The sequence below is a fragment of the Anticarsia gemmatalis genome, chromosome 3, assembly GCF_050436995.1.
Source record: "Anticarsia gemmatalis isolate Benzon Research Colony breed Stoneville strain chromosome 3, ilAntGemm2 primary, whole genome shotgun sequence".
Lineage (NCBI taxonomy): Eukaryota > Metazoa > Arthropoda > Insecta > Lepidoptera > Erebidae > Anticarsia > Anticarsia gemmatalis.
Window position 1 is genome coordinate 7,625,762 of NC_134747.1, and position 25,424 is coordinate 7,651,185.

The 25,424-nt window shown below is 34.8% G+C and overlaps 1 protein-coding gene across 6 annotated transcripts in view; it reads left to right on the plus strand.

Annotated features, from left to right (window-relative positions):
- Window positions 1-25,424, plus strand: part of tai (basic helix-loop-helix family member taiman) — a 40,169-nt gene that overhangs the window by 571 nt on the left and 14,174 nt on the right. For 2 of the 6 annotated variants that reach the window (XM_076136192.1, XM_076136193.1), the window contains exons 1-6: window positions 13,618-14,284; window positions 19,234-19,353; window positions 21,729-22,020; window positions 22,884-23,170; window positions 23,876-24,072; window positions 24,164-25,206. In XM_076136192.1, the coding sequence (XP_075992307.1) occupies window positions 14,112-14,284; window positions 19,234-19,353; window positions 21,729-22,020; window positions 22,884-23,170; window positions 23,876-24,072; window positions 24,164-25,206 (2,112 nt within the window). In that variant the 5' untranslated portion in view covers window positions 13,618-14,111. Of the gene's footprint in view, window positions 1-3,925; window positions 4,052-13,615; window positions 14,285-19,233; window positions 19,354-21,728; window positions 22,021-22,883; window positions 23,171-23,875; window positions 24,073-24,163; window positions 25,207-25,424 lie in introns of those variants that run through there. The other 4 variants (XM_076136191.1, XM_076136188.1, XM_076136194.1 and 1 more) reach the window with 4 other exon arrangements.

Below are 25,424 nucleotides of genomic sequence, written 5' to 3' on the forward strand. Positions count from 1 at the left end.
TTAAGTTCTAGATTATATTGTTTACTGTAGTGTATTGACTGTCAATGCAATGACGTCATTATATGTAAGTAGTTTGAGTACTGATTGTTTAATTGCAAAAAGACTTGCTCCATAATATGTCAAAAATTTGATATTAGAATCAATGAGAAACATGTTTTCCAGTTTATCTTTTCTATGAAGTTCTTTCAAGGTCTTTACTTAGCCTTGATCACATTACTTACTAGGTTATTTTTTGTTCCCTTAACAATCACTCTACATCTTATTCGACGACAGTGTCGTAATGAAACATTTAAAAGTCGTGCTGAATGTAAACATGTCTATCTTAAACAACACACTGTCGTTTGATTACTTTAAAATGTGATTTTCTTTTGTTATTTAGAAAAACGAAACAATTATACTGTTGCTCGAGTTTGATTGTGCTTTTAAAAGTTTTCACTGTATCTACTGAGGGATTTAGGCTAGACAAACCACTGTTAGATATGTTTGGTTATTAAAAATGATAATTCTAGCCATCAATACACAGGGGTATTATGGTATATCAAAATGAATGGTTTAATAATATGTGTGCAGGCTGGATTCCAATTGGATAACTTCATTACATGATGGGAAAATCATGAATCACAAGATTGTTTATGATTCTACAAGGTTTTGGATGCATTGGGGGCATTACCAGGAATCTTTACTAATTCTATATGTTGAACATTTGTTTGTGCTTGATATAATCTTAAGAAGAAGAAAAATTCCGTTTTTGACTGCCTCCATAGCATAGTGGTTAAGGTCGCTACATCACTACCATTGCGTCAGGAGACGATGCATTAGATTCCCACACGGAACAATTATTTGTGCTATCCATGAATAGTTGCTCTTTGGTTCAGGTTGTTCTTTGTGTCCATTGTAAAAGTCCCTGCACCACAAGAGCAATTCTTAGTGTGGGAATAGTCTTTTTTAGAAAGAAAGAAAGTTTATAGAGCAGTAATCAGTAGACTGACTTACTTTGCTGTATTTGCTACTGTATAGTTGTCAACATATGAAACGATTCTCTTTTCTGATCTCCCTACCTCTATTACTCACTCAATATTGTTATCTATACCGGGGGGGTTAATCCATGGCTCAGATGACATATAAAAACCACTAAGCTATACATTGTTTTCTCCTTTAGATTGTAGTGTATGCATATTCTTCAAAGCAGCAATGTACTGCATAGTGACCATCAATTTAAAATTCACTATCTGTTAACTGAGATATGTAATAAGCATAAATGGATGACATACCAGTTGATTGTCAACAAATAGTTAAAAAAATGACTTCATGCACTAGAGGTTAGTTAGGCAAATTCATGTTTTAGCTTTACACATTTAACAAATAAGTGTTTCTTATTTTAAATAAACAAAAAGTAAACACAAACAAATGCTTACACAATATATATATTACGCTTATTAGGTTGGAGATAATCCCTAGAACTAAAGTATGTGTGTAATTGTCAAATTCTATCTCTTGAAAGGTATATATTGCAAGGTGGAAATGACTTGCATGTGATGATAGATAGGTGTCCAGAGTTGCCCTTCTGGTGGAGGATTTCTCACCTCATAGTAAAACAATTGTAGGTATATATAGCAATAAGTAATTTTTGATGCATAAAAGTTTCAAGGTGTGTACTACTAATAACTAATACCTAATAATTTTAAATACCTCAATATTCACCTAGAGTAATTTATTATTTATCATAATTTAATTTAAAAAACAGTGTCTACTTGATTTATTAACCATTGTTGATTGTATTAGAAAATTTATATCTCTATTAACATAATTAAAGTACCTAGAACATATTTTAAACACCTGTTTACTACCTGCAGGAAAATATTAAACTTTGTTTTGGTATTGTAACAAGAAAGTGTTAGTCATTAAAATGCAGGGTTGGAAGTGATAATTATATCTTGATTGTTGTCTTGATAATAAATATTATAATAGGTACCTAGGTAGGTAATAAAAGTACACAAATAACATTTTTCATACCAACCTAACAATTTTATTGACAGTTATCTTTTTACAAATAAATTTTCTTAAAAAGCTATTCTTTAATTTACCTATTTGGTTCACCATGCTGCTTGGCATCTATTGACGAATAAAATAAAATTTAGGTACCTGTCACGTTGATTTCAAACCCTCTAGATGCAAAACTTTCTACCTGTGTACTGCAGCTGTTAAAGCTTACTAGAAAACTTCTATTTTGTTTATGATTTAAAATGTATGGCAATGTATTTAGCAAACACAATGCAGAAAATTATAAATTAAATACCACATAATACTAGTGTGAAATAATTTAATTTGAGTATCTATATTTAAACAAAGGGTAAATATTTATACAAGAGTACCTATAGTGATCCTATTCTAATAACATCAATAAATATTTTATTATGAAAAGAAAACAGAGAAGACAAGGGATTTTAGAAAAGGAAAAGTTTTTGGAGTCACAAAATGGGTACGAAAAAGTTCTATTAGTAGTATTCTCTTCTATGAGCTTAGAGGATTAATAAACTAAAAAAAATATTACATTGTATGTATCATACATACTACAAGAAAAACCCAGTAGTTATGTATTATGCTATGTTGAACCAAGGATTATGATCTAATAATTACATACAAGCATTTTATGTTAAACTTACCTATTTTTTTTCTTTGAATTGCCCTGCTAATTTTAATTAGCCATACCTTGAATCAATAAAATTGTACCTACTAGGTACTAGCAGGTACTACTTACGTGAGTAACTGAATTCAAACTAAACTTCAGCAGTTAAAAGCACATGTTAACATAAAAAATATCATAAGATACATAAGTCCTCTATTTTGCCAATTGATATTATTTATATGTACCTTCTTATAAATTTAGCAAATCATATTATTGTAAATTTAATAAAACCTAGGTTATTTTTAAGAAACTCAGTATAAATCAAGGAGTTTCAAAAATGTGCAATCTAATCATATTTCATTTTAATACAGACCTATATTTATATTAACTTATACTTAAAACATTTTAACCAGTAATATTTGTCCTATCCTATTTTAGGCATCATGTCTTAACAGAATACTGGATAGGTTAACTTATTTCTGATACCTAGGTAGAACCTGGTTGATTTAACCTGGTTTGCATATTCGGCTACATTAATATGATATATTATTTGACTATGAGTACCTTGGTGCTCATAAGGTCTGGGTTAGTTTGAATGATGTTAATAAATTTACTTGGATCAACCCATTAGAAATATAACATAATAATATATTATACTGACAAGTCTGGCTATGTACCCAGGTAAATTGCTATCCTTTAATATTTAATACAGTACAATTTAATATTGGTATTACCTAGGTAACCTGTTGCAATTTACAGCAAAAAAGAATAAAGTATCCAAGAGGGAATAATTAGAAACGAATCTATTTTTCCTGAGGCATTTTTCAAGGCAGTATGCTGGGTCCAACACTGTTGATATTCCGTAAATTGTTACCAAGTATACCTTTGTTATGACACACCACTATTTACCTAGTTATTGACTATTAAAATTATAATACTATTTTGCATTTATTATATGTATAGATTTTGCATCATTAAATAGACTGAGACACCTGCAGTAACAATATTTATGTGGAATTAAACCATTCTGATGCAGGCAGGTGCTAAGTTACTTAATGGTGATGAATCAAATCTGTACTGTTAAAACAAATATTTAAATTGTTTTCCTTTGTATCTATGAAACTGGTTTCTTTAGATTTTTCTGAAAAAAGATGCCTATCTGGGGGCACAGCAGTGCCCCCGCAAGTCGAGTACAATACTAACCTGGATTATGATCTATCACCCTTTGGATGGATGAATTAAAACCATTTAAAACTGTTTTGAATGCTGGTCATCTAAGTCATTTCTATTTTGTTTCAGATGAATTTCTTCCCCGTGTTTCAATCAGCTAAGTGACATCGCCACGGAGCATCAGAACTCGGCGCTGAGCGGCGCCTATCACTTCAATGAACTATTTATGCCAGTTGTGGCTTTTGAAGATGCAAGGTATGTATCGAAAACCAGTCTCTTATTTCTAGAGGTCTACCAAGTTTCACACAAGGAATACATAAAAACATATAACCATCATCCCTTTTATGATTGACATTCATAAAAATATAACTCACACGATGCAGTAATTTGTAGGAACATGAAACAGAAAGCTTTAATGTTTTATGGTTTTTTTTTTTAATTTATTTAGGTAGGTATATTTTTCTCAGTGTTAAGCAATGATTAATATTTTTTTTATATTTCTTCACTCATATCTATATCTATACTAATATTATAAAGCTGAAGAGTTTGTTTGTTTGTTTGTTTGTTTGAACGCGCTAATCTCAGAATCTACTGGTCCGATTTGAAAAATTCTTTCAGTGTTAGATAGCCTATTTATCGAGGAAGGTTATAGGCTATATAACATCACGCTACGGCCATTAGGAGCGGAGTAGCAACGAAAAATGTTACAAAAACGGGGAAAATTATGTGACGCAAGCGAAGTTGCGCGGGTCAGCTAGTCTTCTATATGATGCAGTTTAGCTTTGATGTATGGTTGATTTAAAGCTTCGATCTTATTAGCAATGTAGACTTCATTAGAAAATATGCCTGTTTAAGTAGAAACAGTTAACTTTATTTATTTATTAACTTTAGTTAAAGTAAAACGTTTGTCAGCTTTTATAAATCAGTTCACTAAGAATTCCCTTTATAATAAACTACAAGTAAGTTCACTCTTAGTAAAATAATTTATCTAGTAATACATTCCATAATTTATACCAATGTAAAAAAGGTTTTCGCTGCGCATTTTTCGTTACAACTATCGTGTATTTATGTATATTACGAAAATTATCATTCATAATTACGTTATTTATTCTATGACGCATTAATTACACAAAAGATAGTTTCCCTTTGTAAGCAGAGAAGTTACATATTCCTACAAAGTCATAAGTCCGAAACTTCCGGTCTCTTTTTATTAAGCGCAAACCAGTCTTTGCTACTGATGTGTGATGTGATAATTAAATCCAAACCAATCTTCATATATTAAGGAGTTTTGAAATTGTTGTTTGATATACTCGTACATTTCCAGTGTTTTTAGGATTGGTCAATGAAAGATTTTCTTGAAGATATTATTCTTATCTTTATAGTTGACATTTTGTTTGTCGTTGAACAGTGGTGGTTTTTTGGGTTATTGTATATTAAAGCCAGCTTCGTGACTAATGATAATAAGTAGTAAAAATATGCGATTGCTTGTCAGTGGTAGTGGGCAACGCGACGAGCAACAGAAGTATATTTTTTAAATATTATTTATCTTGCAATTGTAATTAAACAATTTGTGCTGAGGTTTGGTTGAAGGCTGTAAAATATCTAATTAACTATTTGTTTAATTATTTTATGTTTCTTTGTCTAGCGCATTGCATGGAAGCGCTCACTTTTAGCAAGCAACAGACGTAACTACAGTTTAAACATCTTTCCTTTTCCTTTAGAATTTCAAAAATATTAATCCAAGGAAAAAACCGCGATCTGCTAACAATGTTAACAATATAATATTTTTTAATTTTACTGTAGATTACAAATACGTTGTTCCGATCGAAGACAAAATACAACAGCAGTGGATATTCTCCACTTATTAATCTAATACCAATTTTGAGACAAGGTTTTTCACAATTTTGTTCTAGGGTCGATGATTTGAAATTGCTAATATTAACGATTTCTTAATATGGTTAATAGCGTCGTAATTCTAATAATAAAATATAATGTTTTTGGTAAATTGTCGCATGAATGCCCATTTTTTTGGTTCTACATCTTTGCTAGACACGGGAATTTCAGCTAACTCCCCTCCACAGTTTTAGTAAAGATTTTTCAAATAGGTATCTCTAATAATTTAAAGAAAAGTATATGTTTAGAAATTACAGATATAGGTAGTAGAATATTAAAGACACATTGTTACTACATGTTTCTTTGTGAGAGCTATTGAATGTGCGCGGTACTCATGGCGACGCTAGGTCGGCGATAGCGGCAGACGGTCTCCATGACGACACCAGAGCATGCCTCCAACCGCGGAGTCGGTACGGGTGCGATCAATCCCGGGCGGAGGAAGCCTGCGCCCGCCCCACCGCCACAGCCACCGCCGCTGTACAAGCTGCGGTGCGGTCAACTCGCACTTTCTGGCGTGTACCTATATACTTTATAATGCTTGAATAACAGAAAAAAGCAGATTTTTACAGAAAACAATAACGAAATGGAAGTATATAAACTAGGAAATATTTCATCATGAACACACTAGCTCCTTTAAAATATGCCGTGGCAAAAAACATCCTGTATTTAAATCTATCTGGCAATTCTTAATAGAATTTATACAACACTTTCTGCTGATTTTTCATATTGTCTCAGTCGCAGTCTGAGGAAGACAGGAAACTATTTCTTCCTTTAGAATCACGTGGAAATAATTTATTTTACCTTATAAACTGATGTAGTGATATAAGTAGATATGGCGTATATTGTTGACCACGATCGGCCCACATATCACCCATTGTTGTCAAGCTGTGATGGATTAAAGGAGAATTAAACTTCTTCCACAAGATTTATTTATATCTCCATTCGATAGAACCTTCGTGCTGCTGCTTTATTATGTGCTACCGCTACTGCCTCGCCTTCGTAGATTTTGCATTATTTCTATATAGGTTTTCCCTAATTAAAACAAATATTTATGTCGCAGCCAAGTTTTCAAATAGCCGTGTTATTACACAGCTAGACCTAAAAAGTAGCCCTTTTATAAAACAACGCCAGTCAACTAAACAAGTATACATCTAGCTTTCTAGCTCAATCATTACAGCACTCGAAAAAACGAAAAGCTGCTACAACATTGAAATTGTATTTTGCTTCGTTACTCTTAGTAAACCACCCATCCACTTTTAAAAATAACAATTGGACATAGCATTTAAGTGCCTTCAACGTTTATTACCAAATTTGGTTACCATACAAAGAATAAAACCTCCATCTTTTTAGGGCAAAATTTAACAAAGAAAACTCTTGGTTTGGGACACTGTAGAATATAACAGGTATATACCAATCTTATGATAGCAGGGCTAGAATATAAATATCACGATCACCTGTTGTTTATGCCGCGATAATGTTTGATAGAGTAGGTTATGTTGATGTCTCAGAAGTAAGGCATTCATTAAAATATTTAGATTCGCTATAATAATAGCGAAGAGACCACGTGGCCAGCTTACATGAGAATACACAATAAATCAATTGGTACAAAATCTATATCAATCTTTAGATGATTGGGTACGTAAAATTGAATTTCTTAGCAAGCAAGTGAGCTAGCTTTTAAAACTAATAAATAAAGAATAACATAATATTAAAGTTACTCAGTAATTGTTACGTTTTGTTTGCCAATTTTGGTCCGAAACATTCATAAATATAACTTTGGCGGTACTTCCTTTTCTTGCCTACGTGACCTTCACGATTAGGCAAAATTCTTAAATCGGAGGCAAACGAGTACGATGAGATTGTTTCATCATGTATCTGTGTATACGCACCACAGACATTTGTACATACATTTTATGACGTACCGATACCAAATTACTATTTATTGTGTAAGTGATAAAGTGAATTTACAATTTTTTTTATACCTGCGACATTGGAATGCACAATTTAATTCTAATACCTAGTTTCTTTGTTTTCAAAGAAAATGTTTTTTAGATATCTACCATATGTCTAATCTCTTTTATGAAGCTCTCAATAATATAATGTTATAACTTTATAAGTAGGTATGAGTTACTTTTACGCCCTGCATATAAAATATATGTTTTAGTGACTTGAGCTCTTTAACGATAACATCGCTTATTCTTCGTAACTTGGCGATGTAAGTTACACAATAAACGTAACGCAACATGTGTAGGTACTGGCAACGCTTCGTCGGTTTTTCCTGATCTTGGCATTGGTCCTGCTTTGTTGGTAACATGTCTTAACTACAAATTGACAGCCTGAGAACTTTCATATTTATCATTTACTACTTTTTTGTTGTCAATGATTTCTTTGTGTCTATGAAACATTATAAATACATACTACTTTACTAGATTTCTTCTGCATCAGACTAGCTGACCCGGGCGGCCTTCGTCCGCGTAACAAGCAGGTAAAATAAAAAAATCACCTAGGCAGTATCATATTGAAGTATTAGCATGACCTGAGTAATCATTAAGGCAGGCGGAAGAACAAAAAGGCGAAAAAGTCATAACTCTAAATTATATAATTATTCTTATTCGTCCAATGACTCAATTATATACATGGGTGTCTAGATTTTTTTCTAGTTATTTCAATATACCTTGAAAATATACATTAAATATGTCTTTGGCTTATAAAAGAGAGTACAGTGTTTAATTTATATTGGATAGTCAAAACAAAAAGAGAGACGTATATACAATGTCAGTGCCACCTTAAAGATAAAAACAGCTAATTAAAATAATTTAGTAAATGTAAAATGGTCTTAAAAGAAGAAGAAATATATTTTAGCATTAACTGAAGTCGTAAACTGATAACTTCTGACTATTACGTTGCAGTATAACAAACAGAAATTCTCAGATTCAGTTGGAATTGAACATCTGGGTCTCCAAGGCTAACTGGTTTTGGGAGCAGTTTTTCGGTATGATGCCTCTTCGTTCGTAACATAACATGTTCCAACAGACTGAGATAGTTGTTGCCAAACAAAATATTTGTGTTTGTGATGATATCCCAAGTAAGAATGGATTGTGTTCTAAATTATCGTGTGTTAATTGATTTTGTTATGAGTTACGATCTTTGCGATTAACATAATATCTTAAAATCTATTTCGTAATTATGTGCTCTGATTGCGGATGTTAATGTCTTTACATCTCAAGGCCAATTCGATAGCTATCATCATAAGACAGGGTAATAAACGGTGCTAAACGAGTATAAGAACAGGTGACTCAAAAATATGATTAATATATTTTTATTAAGTTAGTGTATAGAGTCCAAGTAAACCTAATGTTCCCAGAACCGCAATGCATCCATCGGGTGCTACTTGTTATATTGTCTGATCTCTACACCAAAACGATAGGATGAAAGTACCTAACCTAATGATATTTTTTTCTATATAAACCTAGACCTAGACCGTTTAAGTGTAATTTCTTTAATAGAGATAGGAGCTAAGTTACAACTAAGTCTATTATTTAGTTGTGATTGAATACATATCTTTCGGTAATAATAATGTCCATTCAAAATCTCTATTCATGCTGATCTGTTACTAGCATCAAGGAAGTTTTGACGAATAGTTGTTCATGTTTAGTTGTCAGAAAGTTTATAAAATATTGATATACGGGGATTTTACACTAAAATACTATACTTATTTTTTTATTCATGGGCTACTTACTCAAAATAGTCTGTTTCATTTCGGATACTATAGGTAATATTTCAGTGGTGAGGCCCGTGACCTTGACCCCAGAGCATAGGCCTAACCTGCCCCAAAAGCGTTCAGTTAAAAGTTGGCGGTCGATATATAAGATCGGGTTCGCGCAAGCGCTGACATTCCCGCTCGCCCAATCGATCTGCCCGCCCACGTGACGCAACGCATTTGCGGGGATTCTTTGCGCACACCTCAAAGTCTTTATATTAAACATTCTCTGTTAGTCCCCTGAAAGATATCTACTGTGTTTTTGTATGACACTACGTCGCAAAAATCTCTAATTTCACACACTTCAAAGAAACAAATATAAGATCATGTCAATTGGAAACGCCTTTAGTTTTCATTTATTGGATATCAATGCCTTAAGTGGAAGAAATATTTAATTTTATTGCCACTTATTTATTTATGACCGGAACTATCACTTCTCATTAAGTATAATGTGGTTCATGTATACTGCTATGCAAGTCTGATGCAGATCAGAGTCGTAGTAAATATTTGCGACGCCATTATTCTTACCATTCAATTTTCAACTTTTTAGACACGCCTAGCTGACATTATTTGGTGGCTGGTACATTAAAATAAACGTATGCCATCCTGTGGGAGAAAAGCTATGAGAGTTCGTTATTTATTTTTTTAAATGTGACCCTACTTAGCGTCACTTTTAAGGTAGAGTCGTCACCTCATAATTAAATTTGCTTTGAATATACACAGTTAAGAAATAACCACTGTGTAAAATATACTTTATCGACTGTCCCATTATCAAATATTATTTGAGGATATTAAAACTTACCACGCATTCCAGACCTGGATGGGTAGTCTTAATAGTTTTTATTGGAAGAAAAGTCCGGTGGCCGTTAATTCATATTTAACCAAGTATATAAAAGTATCAATGAAAAAGAAAGACAAATGTTCCTAAACTATCATTACTACATAAGCTAGCTGACCGGTACTTATATGAGTTTCGTTTAAAGTAATCGATAAGAAACAAACGGGGCCCCAGTCTTATATTAACATTCAATACTTATTTAAAGGAGCTTACGCTGTAGCACATGTTAATCTCCCAGAAGAGGAACTTGAACGTCGTAGTAAAGGACTTTAATAATATAAAAAAAGATATATTATGTTAATATCTTCACAATTTCATAGAACGCATGTTAGCCTAAAACAAGTCTTCGTAGTTAGAGAAAAATATAACAGTCTACCGTATAATGATTTTTTACCAATTTAAAGGTTTTTGTCTGCATGATGTCTATTATTTTAGTCTAGTATCTAGTTTATTAGTACTCGTCATAGCTGTTGTAATGTACTCGTATTCTCTTTCACTTCTCTTAATCTGGTTGTACCTCGGTAAGTGGGTGCTGGAGGTATTAAGAATAATTAAAACCATTTTTTATAATTTCTTCTGTTACAATAACTAAAGTTCCGTTTATTTCGTCCAATGTCGATGTACATTACCTAGGTTGATATTTATTTTTCATTCGTCGTAGAATATTTCTAGGAGCGGCCAAGTTTTAGCGGATTAATCATTCGGTAATTGATCAGCCTCTTTAATAAATTTGTTTATTAGTTAACGAAATTTTATATTTTTCATATAGATAGATACATACTTCAAAAGTTTTTACATTGGTGTTATGAAGAACGGTGCTGCCACGTAACTATTTTCAACGATTTATTTATTTATCTATGTTAAATATTAAAGCTAAATATCCCTCTTAATATTAACTGAAGGCGGGAATAACTGTTACTTACATAGATCGATACGTTTGATTTAGATGTGATGAACTATGCGACGGGGACAGTCCACCCGGTCCCCAACCAATATATTACGCCATTTATATTCTCATTAGTTGTTTCATTTGATCAGATTAAATCCATTCCCTTGAGGTGACAGCTCATCATTTCTTGTAAACATAATATTAGTTAGTTATTTAAAGTTTACAGACCATTCATTCAAATAATATACAAATGCACGATGAATCCAACTTGTTGGTTATTATCTTGATATGTTAAAGCTACCAAGTTTGCCTGAATTACTTGAAATCATCATCGCCAATTTTTGTTTATTCACCTTGGTTGATCTCCAATCAGAACCAACAAAATATTGATTTATCTTTGTTAAAAGATTTTTCAAAACCATTAATTTTCCTCTCCTTAATACCGGGTACTCTAAAATTATTAATTTCGTATTTGTAAGAGGCTATTAGATGGGATCGCTTTTCGTTTCCCTGAACTGCTTAATATTTTTGCCGGAAAACCTTTGATATTGTTAAATATACAATCTTCCTGTAAGACACACGGGGTTTGTATTTCCAACGACTAGGTCCCTACGCCTGGTGCTTTTTTAATCTGCTATTTTTTTAACAATTTCTATGAGTATGATAATATTATGTATTCCTAACAATTTGTGAACTGTAAAAACCCACCCATTACCCGAATTGCAAATTAATCAGCTTATATTTCTCATTCTCACGTGAATCATTTCAGTCGGTCAATGTCAACATAAGTAAACCTCCTGGTTATCGTATTGACGTGTTTTATATTCGAAGGAATTTTATAATGTATTATGGCGTTTTTAACCGTGTATGATATGATACCTAATGAATGTGATACATTAACGTAGTAACACATATGTAAATAAATAAATAGCCCTCTAGTCAACACGAAGATACCGGTGAAGCGGAATTAGAATGAAGTGCGCGCCGCGAGTCGCGGCGGCCGTGTGCCACGTCATTGCCGTGACCCACTGACATAGATCCGCGGGGCCGCCTGCACCGATATCTGCACGCGCCGCGCTCTTCCTCTACTGCCCCTTTACTCTTTTACCTATAATTTGTATTTCAATGAATTCGCATCATAATATATTCAGTCTTACTTGGAAAACTGATGATTCGTGTTTATTTGCTAAGAAAACCGTAACAATTACGCTTGTATTTAATTGAATCTAGGCCAAAATTTTATTATTTTCCTTTTTTTTCTAATTTCCCAGGCTTATAATAATAAAGGAAAATGTATTTATTTAATTTGTTTATAGTCACACATTACAAAATGTCCTGATTATGATAAGTATTCCATTAAAGTAGAAGGAAATAATGTAAATACATAAAAATGCTTCTCGCAAAAATAACTTTTTGTGCGTCTATGTCATAAAATCGTTGCGATTGAATTATGCAATACATGACCTTGTTATCTAAATTGTGCACTTGACACAAATACTGTTCCATTTCACTTTCATGTAGGTACAAGTGCCTACGTCACAGCTTACAACGTATCGTTGTATGTCGCGCGATTTAGCTGTACGTAGTTGTGCATTGATACATATATTGTACTCGAATTATTGGTTGAATTATGTATTTTGCCCCCCTTGTCATTATTCTGAAAATGAAAGATGATCCTAACTTATCACGTATAATAATGGAAGAAATTCCAGTAAAATATGGATGGAAAAAATATAGTCCACCCTGCCCTACATTCTTTAACGTGTAAATTAGAACGGTTCATCTGAGACTTATAGAAAAAAAAGCTATATAAATTAGTAAAATGACAATTAAACAGTACAGTTTTCAAGGAATGATTCAATTCCTACACATTTTTTCGCTCCTCATTGCCGTTTCGTTGGGCAAAAATCCAATCAGTGTTATCGCTATAAATGCTTTAGCAAGAGAAACAATTAAACTCTACACAAACGTGTGTGCATCACTCGACTACGTAATAATTTCTTTAATATTTAGTTTTATTGGAATAAACGTGTGTAGAAAGGTAGTTAGCTGTACCTGTTGTACTGCTGTACGTTTTTCACAGTAGAGTCATATCCTTATTTCGACGTTTCTACGTCTCTACATTTTATTATCTTTTAAATGTACTTAATCTGTACAAAAAATAAACATTTTGATTACTGAATAACCTAATTAAGTAATTTTAATGCTCATTTTTACCTCGCCATTGATTGTTTGTTATATTTTGGTCATATTTCGTAACAAATAGATGGCTAATGATATAGCAAACAATTTTTTGTATGTATTTATACGTCGTATTAATTCGTAGATGTTCGGTTTCATTCGGCAAGTTCAACATAGTCGTGTCTGTGAGCGAGATCGCAGCAGCGTTCGTTTAGTTAGGAGTGACGTTGGTGTGACTGTAGTAGCGATACTGTTCAGTCCGTCAGTCCACCTTCTCACGCTCTTAGCCGTCGTTGTCGTCGTCACCGTCGTCGCCGTCGACGTTCTGCGTCGTGTCGCGCCGCGCCGCCCGTCGTGTTGATAATTTGTAAAGCGGCGAACGAAAAGGATGTGTGTATATCTACGTCTCGCCTTTCAGTTGACTTTCATCGTCGTTTTGTAGCGAACGTTTCGCACGGATATCGATAGGAAATTGCACTATCACTACGTAATAAAGTTATTGCATGTTATTGTCGTGAGATATTTAATTTAAACGAGACGTAATACAAACTTTACTATTTTTTGGTTAGAATCTCATCGTTTTATTACAAGTGTGGATTTAAAACCTTCATAGTATTAAAAAATAGCGTCGCGGCGGTCGTGGCGCAATGCAGTGTATGTTTGGATGCGGATACGAATTGTGCTGTTTAAAACTGATCCAGGGAGAAATACGTTTCCTAATAAGTGGCGGTGAACGCTTAAGTGTGTGTTAGCCATGCTTCCTATGGTACAAACCGAACCAGTGCTCTTCAATTGCGGAGTCCACTCAGTCAATGTGGCGGCATCACCTCCGGCCACATTGCCTCCTTCTCTCACACCGGACTCAGATGTCGATGAACTAGTTGATATCTTCTTCGATGTTGATGTTGCCGTCAACGCATTGCCAAGGTAAATCGTTTTCTACGTTTTAACAGGGTACATACTTTCTGGTTTTATGAAAAATACTGAAACAAAATAGTAGAGTTAAAATGATGTCAAATGTTAACTTTATTTATGGCACAACTTGACGTTCGTCAGCAAACATAACGGTAAGTGTAATAACGTTCATAACAATATCTACAACCTACGTAACAATTTAGGTGGCAGTAGGATTCATTCACTGGTTTGTTAGGCTTATCGAAACTAGTTGGTTTAACAAGTTCACACTATGATTCGGAACGATTATGATAGGTATTGTAATCAGCCAAGTCAACACCGGACCAATGACAAAACACTGAGACCCAGAATGATTGCGGGTCACACAATGAAGATAAAGTGAATAATTATAAACGATAAGAGAATATATATTAAACCAACCAATGCTAATCCATTTAAGCTTCATATTTTGTAGCAGAATTAAATAGGCTAGTAAGAAAATGCTATCACCATATTGTATTATTTGAAAAATAAATGCTGTGAAGTCTAATATAACATCGCTATCGCATATACCTGGTTGCGTAACATAAAATTTATCCGTTATCGTTAAAAACTAACTGCTATTAGTGTGTCAAATACACATTATAGCGTTTTTTCATGACGCCGGTTTTTCTCCAGGGATAAGTTGAATAATGAGGTTTCTATAAATTGAACTCATTTTGTAAAAAAATGTATTTATCGTCTAATGTAAATAAAGTAGAGCTGTTTTAACTTATAATTCCCATAACAGAAGCACCTGTTAAGACTTTGCCCCGGTCCGGAAACTGAAAAATTTAATTATATTTTTCTTTTAAAATTAGCTTTATTCAAATGCAAAACTAACGAAAAACTACCCATTTTATTTTCAATCTAGATATTGTAGAGCAATAGGACTGCTTAATATGATACTAACTGGTAACTCTTACGCCAATAATACATAGTGAAGTAAGTCGTTAGAAAGCTTTAAAATTTAAGGCAAGAATCGTTTAGTGTTAAGCACCATTTACTAAACAGACGTTAGTATTAGCGTTAGTCACATGAAAGTAACCCCTCCCCCATCCATTACCTCCGCGCTCTAACTCTACATCCAAATGTTACGTATTATCACACATATGGACACAAATTTCGTTTTATAGTCTCAAATTAATAAACATGATTTGATTGTTAAATAAGTGGACAAGCTCAATTTTTATAGAGGTTTTAAAACATTATAGGGAGTGTTTAAAACTTATGAAGAGGCATTGATAATTACATGGCTGTGTGACATGGCGTGTCATGTGAAAGTTTTTGTACTGTGGCGTCTTAACTCACTAAGTGATGACAGACTTATATTGCGACATGCCTAAAAAGACTAACAAAGGAGATCTCACATTTGAGTTTTGAAGAACGAATTGCAGAAGGAAATAACAACATAATCATAAAAAGTCTTGATTAAAACCCTTTTATGTAAATAAAGAAGTACGTAATTCAGCCTAAACACAAATTTCCATGGTTAAGACACGTGTAACTCGCATTTGCCTTGTTTCGTAATTCCCGGATATCAATAGTGTACCTTGAAAACAAAGTTATTTATTATCAGTTGCTTTACAGAATACACCAGGTAGATACCGTGTTCTGCACGCATGTTTATTTGCGCAGAACAGAGGTTTGCTCGTGTTTTTTTCTACAATGGCCCGTACATAGATCCTATATTGTTTGAGACCTAGGCACTCTTTGTCAGCAACAATGAGTAACAAATATCCAAAATTCGCGTTTTTATAAGATTTCTTTACGTTTTGGCATACCTGCCATATTCTGGATACATTCTTTTGATGCTCAAAGAGGTAGGTTAACAAAAATGTGAAATTACTAAAATTACCAAACTTCCAACTTAATTAGGACAAGAAAGATTTGTAGTTAGACCTACATTGGAGCTATTTACGTAATTTATCTTATCGAGATAAGCAGCTCTAATTAATAATATTTATAATCATGACGATGGCACACCATGACCGGCACTGGCAGATAAATTGACACACGTTGATGCTCCTAATATATTATTGTAAACTTACGCTGAAGAAATATATAAAACATAGGAACGTAATACTTATTTGTCAAAAATTGTGTTTGAAGAATATTTTAGGCCAAAGTGTATGATGATATATTATGTGCGATGAAGCACTTTAATAAACGTAACTGAACCGATATCTTCATCGCCAGCTAACTTTATTCAAAGAAATGTTGATTTTCTTGACAAACTATTGGTTTCTGTCAAAGAAGTGTAACATATTCCTAAAATAAAATATCGACCGATGGTGCAGTAGTCCTAACTTTAGCAAATAAAACTAGATAACATAGATTATTATGTATTTCAATAGTAGCTAATTTTCAAGTGTTATTAAAACTAGTGATAACGTAGTGGTAGTAAATATACTGGAGTACCTGCTTCACAAATTAAACTCTATTAGTGCATTAGATATTTTATCTATTATTTCTGTAGTGTATACAGTATTTTTGTTAATTTCTGTACCTAGTTAACAAGGAGCGATGTGGTTTCATTGTATTTCTATTTGATTTTGTGAGTTTGATTCTTTAGAGAAAGACGACAGTTTTCCACTAAGTCTGGTCTCAGAAATAAAGATATTGATATAGTGAATTGCTTGTTTTCACATATTATCTTATTCAATTCACACCGTGCATCGTTAAATTTTAACTCCTCAAATGGTACGTGTTTTAATAAATTCCCTTTACCCGAATCCATCATACCCTGTAAAAAATGGTAACACCAATGAGTTAAGAATCTGCTAAGTTTTAAACAAAATACAATGAGATTTAGAAATGGTTACTAAAATGTTCCTCTGTAATCAGATTTAAATACGTGGGTATAATGTATAGATCTTATATGAATAGGTTGTTCGCAGCTTCGCCACTAGGGCATATAACAGTAAATTGTTATTACAAGCATAAGAGTTACTTAACTGCTTATGCTTTCATGTGACTTTTTGCTCTACTATTAATGTATGAGTTAAATGTCACCTTTACAAGTATTACCTTACTATTTCCTAAATTAAATAAATTATGTTTTACGTTTTAATTATAGTTTAATCAATTACAATATTTTTTAAGTACGTTTTTGAATAATATTTTTTTACGTCCTTGTTGTGCAAAAATATTTGTTGACATCTATCGTTGTCCAAATTGTCATTGTAATTATTCTATTGAAAAATAGGTAATGTATTTCATAATATTACAATACATGCGTAATTCTCGGTAACCGTATTAAAACGTACCAACTCAGTGATGCCTTGATGACTCTACCTATGCGTATCATATTTCTCCTTAGTAAGCAGAAATATACTAAGCATGCATGCATGCAGTGGCATTGTAAGGGTTTATGTTACAGTTTTTATAACATTATGTGCTACTTACTCGTTATATAATTATTACTCGTCTCCGTCTTTGATATTGAAGTGATGAGTACACAAAATATCATGTGAGGAATCTATAACACAATTTTTCTCTACGATTCAGTACATAAAAATTGAACAGTCCACTTTTCACATACTAGGTGTTGTGGTGTGGTGGGTATTCTGGTATTTCCGCCAATGGTATACGCGTTTTCCGACATTCGGAACTTCACAGTGATGATTTTGAAACTTAGATTTGTAAGTATACTGATGTTCAAACTAATTTTAAAACTTATATTTTACCCACCTTAAAATTTTGCATTAGTACTAAAATATTGTTTTTTGTTCATTTCATTTTAATCACCCTTTTGCATCGAAGTTAAGTTTGTCTCTTACAGCAGATGAATCCGTATTTTTAAAAACCTTTTAATTCTGCAATTGCTTTAATCTTGTTACGTAAGAACTAAGAACTAGTGCAGTTTAAACCTAAACAATGCGACCTTACTTGTATAATAAAATCAGACAAGAGCTTATAATAAAGTTGCTATGTAGGTAGGCAAGTAGTTGTTTCGATGACGAATACCTGTTGAGTAATGATTGAAAAAGCGAAACCTTCGACCGCGGAGCGCTGACAATACTTACCAACTTTCACCTATTCGAATTCAAGTGTCAACTAAAACTGAAAAGGAATATTAGCCGTTTTGTGCTAATAATATAGGGACAACGTGAAGCCTGCATGGTTTCATTGATTACGTCAATAATTCTAGGAGCCGGATTGCGTAACTGCTGAATTTTGTGTTCTAAATATTGTAGAAAACTTAATTTAATGATACATCTGTAACCTGGACAAGTTAGAATCACTAGGAACTAGATAGAGGTTTCAAACATTTTCGAGAATTATTATACTATTTCTGGTCACGCTTGTGGCGCGTTGTTGTTATTCCGAACATTATTATTTCAAGGTTGCGCGGCCGTCGCAGTGAGGTTGCGTAGTGGGGCTCCTCGGTAGGCGTCGTTCAACTGGTATCTCTGTCCCTCTTTTGCATTAAGGTTCAGCTTACTCTGTACTTGGCATTTGATATGAGCCGCGTCAATGTGAACATAACTATTCCTTGATAGTCAGTCCATTACGATAGTGTACATCCTCACCTGGCGCAAGTTTTGATAATGCTCTTATATATAAATATACTTATTTGAAAACCTGTATAAATACAATATAGTATCTACTTGCTTAACGGCAAGCGTGACTCACACTCTTGGTCTATAACAACATTATATATTGGGGAATCGTCTGCATATTAAAGAATGCTTCCTTTGTTATTATTTATTTAAATATCAAGAGTAGTTTTACAGTAGATTTTCACCACCACTGTTTTAATAGTTTAGCTTACATACATAGGTATGTAACATATAGAAATATTATTTTATTTTTGACAAAACAAATGTCTCTATAAAATCATCACAACTTAATTCATTAATCATCATCGCAACATTTATTTTATACTTATCAATCCATCCCACTTTAATAAAAGTTTATTTTGTTTGCTGCTTCTGTAGAATTGAATCCTGTGACCTCCAACTGGGAGACACATGGAGGGGGATGCAAGGCAAGATGAGCGTGACAGCGCCGGTTAAGAAGATAAGAAAAAAGTCAGACAATAAGCCACAAGCTCAAATGTACGTATAATACGCTTGAAATGTGTATACATTGGTGGAAATGTCTGGGTTTTTGCGACTTACGGTACCTCTGAAAGCCTATTTCATCTGACTTTATTAAACGAAGCTAAATTTATACTTTCATGTTCATTTTACTTTTAAGCTCTTTAACATTCATGATTGGAAGTGCTGATATGATAATTGTAAACATAAATGTTAGTTTAAAGTATTTTGTAGCTTAGTTCACCAACGACTTAAAAACGAGGTCTATTCCAGTAGTTAGGAGTGTCCATAAACTGTCGTTGTTTCTTCGACGGTATTTCGACTGTTTAAACGTTTTTATTTAGTTTATTGTCACTATTGATTGCAAATTTTGCTATAAAAGGGCTGAATAATAAGAGAATGTAATACATTGAAGTACAAGTCCTGAAAGTAAAAGATGGCAAACATATAACATTAAAATACAGTACTTACTTGAAAAAAAGTAATTTTAAATAGTTTTAATCGAGTAGGTATACAAGAAAAAAGCGAATAGTACTTATATAAAAAAACGATCTGTTTTAAGTTTTGACTCTGGAAAAGGTCTTGGTGAAAAACGTGTTTAAATTTTCATTTGGTGTGACGGTTATAATGTTATAATTATGAAACTTGTTATTTTGTGTGTAAATGTTTACCACTGGTTTGATATTTGTGTGATTGTTGTACTTATGCCGTTAATAAAAAAATCTATTTGGTGTTATATTTATGAAGTTACTTCTATAATTATATATGTCATTTTGTGCCAGTCGTCATTTTTATATTAGGGCAACACAAACGTGTTAAGTTGGAATAAGTGTTGACTGATTCGTTTTTTATGTGTTACTCAAGTGGTGTAAGTCTATTTTGTTTTGTAATGTTTTAATAAAACTACTGTTTGGATGAAATCCACAGTAATTGGACTCTATCCAAACTACGCATATTTATCTACTGCATGTGAATGTTCATGTTTTTATTGGTGTACTTATTTGTTATACATTGATCTCTTTCAATTCCTGCAATTCGTGGAAATAATATTTTTTAGACCCACTTAAAACACAAAGAGTAGACACTTAGTAGTGTCAGTCATGAACATTTCCTATTGAAAAATATACACGCGGAAATTTAAAAAAATACATTTTAAAAAAACGGGGTTAAAATTAGGGTGTGTCATTGAAATAGGGTACAATTCAATATGTTTTATAGTTGAATATTACAAAATTCTTCAAACAACATGTTAATTATTTGATAAAAAAAAATGTTGATAATTTTAACTGTAGGTTTGGAACACAGTTTCTAAGGATTATATCGATTAAAAAGTACCTCCTTTTCAATTTAGCTTAAAACATAGAAGTGATACTGGTATCTAACAGTATCAATTCGTAAAAATACTCTCTAAAATATTGAGAATTAAACAAGGTATCTTTCAAAGTGGTTTCCGCAAATCGCACAGTCTGAGCCAAAGGCAGAAATCGCAGGTGTCCAATATGAACACCTATTAATCGTTGTTGCTGATAGGAATTTGCTCTATCAATTCATAACACAATTTTAAAAGGATTAAAAACATAAAACGCGAATTGGCCGTGGCCGAGTCGTAGGAATAAAAATACACTACATATTATATTGTGTAGTAAGTGTTTTCGGATGAGTCCAAGCGTCTTAATAAGTCTAGTTAATACTCGGTTAACATCGAAAATGACACATTGTCATGGGATGAAATCTAGACAATAACACGTGTGGTGTCATGAAAGCATATGTGTCGTGTGCCCTTGTTAGGACCTACGTGATATCTTAACTCAAACACACTCCGCCTTTCTCCGAATAATCCTGTTCGTTAATCACCCTTTATTCATCCTTCCGCATGACCTAATACCTCCTTATCTTTGGTTGTGGTTTAGAGATGTAACGGCAACATTAGTTTATTATGGATTCTTGTTATTATGTCTCCTAAACCTCAATAATACTTATCTGACTGTCTTTCAATGTGTCATCAGAATTACACCTCGCTAATTACGCATTAACTTTACTTTTATAAATGTTTAAATGTTCTATGTTGTCGTACTGGCAATGGTAATCGTCTAGTATATCATTGATTGTCATTAACACCTTGTTATTGAATCATCGGCCACCACCTCGTTGTCCCAATGGTGTTAAAGTCGGCATGTAGTGTCTGTGTATTTTATACCCTATCCTTTTTTGCAAGACCTCAACTTGATGTTCTTTCCCTAAAATAGTTTATTTTGCTGTTTCAACCAAATTCTTTTAAATGTAACTGTTTTTTCTTTATACCATTATTGTGGAGATTGCCTAACTGTTAGTCTTTGTGATATTGTACCGTGAATTTTAAAATATTCTAAATTTGTTTCTTTTGCTAATTTCAGAAATAAGTGTTACAACGAGAAGAAACGCCGGGAACTTGAAAACGAAACCATAAATCAGCTGGAAGAGCTCCTGGGCACTTGCCTTGCCGAAGTAAAACAGCCTGACAAGAACGGCATCGTACGTGAGGCCACCGTTCAGATCCAGAACGTGCTACGGCGAAGGCGGGAGTGTCCTGACGAGTGTCCGCTACGAGCGGTCCAGTGTCTCTCGCCTGTACAAGCCGGCGAGGTTAGCTCCACCCAGCCGTCGTGCGCTGGATTACATTACTCGGAGCTCACCTCACTTATCGAGGTATTTTATTTCATTCATTTTAATAAGTTTTATCCTGTTTGCGGCGTGTCGTTTGTTGATACCGTTCATGTATAATATTTATGCAACAGAGACTGACTAACAATCGCATAAAAAAAGAACAACCCTACCGTATAATGGTTTAATGTTTGAACGTTGCACACAGCCTTCTCATTGTATTTGTTAAGCTCGAACATTTGTTGTAGTATAAAGATCCTATAAAATCAAAATAGCTTCATCATATGATTACTAGTCCCCTTCACGTTACTTTAAGCAATCATGATGATGATATTATATGAAAAAAATAAAGAAATCATGGGCTAGCTGCTTATCGTTGTGCGTAAGTCGTAAATAGATGACGGTGAGACGATGAGCTGGCAACCTATCATAACATTGTGCAACTCGTCACTTGGACAGAGTGTGGTGTCCGACACTATCATGGGCTTTTGTATCATACCTCTATCTTATTTCGTTTCATTAGATCTCTTATCTAGTAAAATAAGATAGGTATCACAAAAAATATTAATTCATTATATTTATTAAGTATATACATTACAGGTATATAAGGCATTTGTCATATTCTGTTCGATATTCTCAGTAAATACTGATCATAGTAATATTCCAAGTACTTTTTAAAATTTTAACACAACATACCGTGGTCATAATCAAATCAAATCAATCATACGATGGTATTTTGTGGGTCATCGATGATCATACTTGTTACATGTATTTGCTGCAATTATGAATAAGAACCCATTTTTAGGAAATTGTTGTTTTTCAAAATTCCTTGACCAACGTGCCTTCCGGCATTGCCCCAAAGCACAGTATTATAATATGGTACTTACTTATACGTTTTATATTTTCAGGCCCTCAAACACTACACTGGTACACTCGGATGGGTTTTATTGGAAATAAATTCAAAATCCGAAATAGAATGTATAACGGAAAATATTAAAGAGCTCACTCTGCAGGACAGAACTGAGTTACACAAGAAATCTATTTTCTCACTTTTACATGTTAAAGATCGTGAAAAATTACGGCCATTGTTAAGGAATACCCAAACCTTTAACTGGGGCTCCGGAGAGATCGACAAATTTCAAGCTATACAAGCCCGGCTTATTATCAAGAACTCTAATGGAACCGACAGTGCTGGGTAAGAATGACGTGACACTCATACTTGTGTTAATGCAAAGAGTTGCTTTAGTTAAAAACATCATTATGTCAAAGACATCGATACGACGCGACGTTGTGTTGCAGCGTTGATATGATAAATGTTTTGCTATTTCATTGTGATAGTAGATGGTTACGGTCGGACGATAAGAGGCCGATTACATGTAACTAATACGTATCAACCTCGGCTAACGAAATCTATTTCATCATTACAATTAATAAAGACAATGGGATATGATTATGCCGGGTATATCAAATAAGTATTTCGTGTAACGCTTTTAGAATAGGAGATCGTTATCAAAAATTAACCACCAAGTCACCAAATAGATTTTACTCGCGTTAGTAATTTGGCGGAATCCAGGTGACATTTTTATTACATGCAATCGACATCAAATCTTTTAAAAGATTTTCATGGCGATTGCCTGTTAGACTTTGGATTGAGTTTTATTTTTATAATTTCCCTAACTTAATCTTGATATATTATCCAAAAAAGGTCATATTTATTTTCGCCTCGATAAATAAAACTTTTTCAGCACCGAATGATCAGAGCTGAAATAGTCCAATTCCTTTGGTCTGGGTTGACCTTATGTAAACACGAAGGGAAGAGCCTAGGGTAGGGACTGAAATGGTAGATAGGAGGGTTCGATGGGTTAGCACGATAGGTCGGTAACAGTGTGGTGGTCGGCAGATACGCGGAGTGCGTGATCCACGCTGCGCCGGTGCGCGGCTCGTCCGCGGAGGAGGCCGGCTCCGTCATGTGCGTCATCCGGCGCTGCGAGGACGCGTCGGCCGCACTTCTCCCCGGCGACGGCGGCCCGCCCGCCATCACCGCCAAGCAATCCGATCACATCGTCTTCAGATTGGACTGCAACTTTATTATTCTGTGTGAGTATTCTCTACGATTCTCTTGATGCGAGATGAGATGAGTCTCGTCGGACGCGAGCGGCGGCAATAATTGTTATGTTTTTGTTTCCAGTTTGTGATTTGAGTGCTGTGGAAAACGTAATAAACACTCCTATCCCTCTGGTGGGATCTCGTTACTTGGAACTTGTCGAAAGTAGTGATCGTATACGTGTAGCGGCGCATCTGCAAGAAGCCGTGTGTCTGCCCGCGCCGCCCGCGATAAGTGAACCTTTTCGTCTGCGTATCGCGCCGGACAGACCTTACTTTAGAGTTATCGCTCGTTCGCGTCTATTTAGAGCGAAACCGTCGTCCGGCGAACCGGATTTTATAATGTCCACCCACACAGTACTCGGTGACGAGGATATGGATCTTCTCGAGTCGGAGAGCCCTCGACCGACCGTCGGTGGACCGCTCATGACATCCGTAGCGAACGGAGAATCGTCGTCGTGCGAGCAGCGATATCGTCCTATGAGCCCTACGGACGGGCCGTTCCTCAACGATTTCGATCTGGAACCTTGGGGTTCTATTCTCAGCGACATGTCCGGCGAGGAGAACAAGGAGCGGAAAGAAAACTCGGCGGAGGGCTCCTCGCAGCCCGTGACGCCTCGCGCGCCTCTCACCCCGGGCGAGGGGCCACCGTCGAACCAGCCCGCGGAAGAACCCCAGGGAAGACTTCGAACGCTTTTGAGCAACATTCAAAACGCCAAAAAGCCCACACAGTCGAACGAGGGAGCTATGAATACTAGCAATCGTATCTTGAAAGACCTGCTCAAGCAGGAGGACGAGGAGGCCACGGGCAGCGAGACGTCGGCGCCGCACACGCCTCACACGCCGCACACGCCGCTGACGCCGCACACGCCGCACACGCCCGGCGCCGCGCTGTCGCCGCTGCACTCGGCGCAGGCGCACGCGCGCCCGCCGCCGCACCCGCCGCACGCGCCGCACATGCCGCACGCGCCCCACGCGTCCCACGCGCCGCACGCGCCGCACGCCCCGCACGCCCCGCACCACGCGGCGCACGTGGCCGCACAGCAGCAGCACCCTATGCAGCAGCAACAGCAGCAGCAGCAGCAGCAGCAACAGCAGCACAATAATAATTCTGACGTCTTGTTAAGGGTGAGTGCGTTTTTTTTACATTTGTTTTGGCGGTTTCTCAATGACCACCTAGAAATTTATATGATACTGTTTATTAGTGTAAATAAATTTAAGTTGAAATTGCGTAAACCATCTAGTAAGATCTACAATAGATGACCCTTATTTGACTCTGGTGTTTGTTTACGACTTGAACGTTTCAGTAAGTTCAATCCTATCGCCCGCCGATAAAATTAACGTGC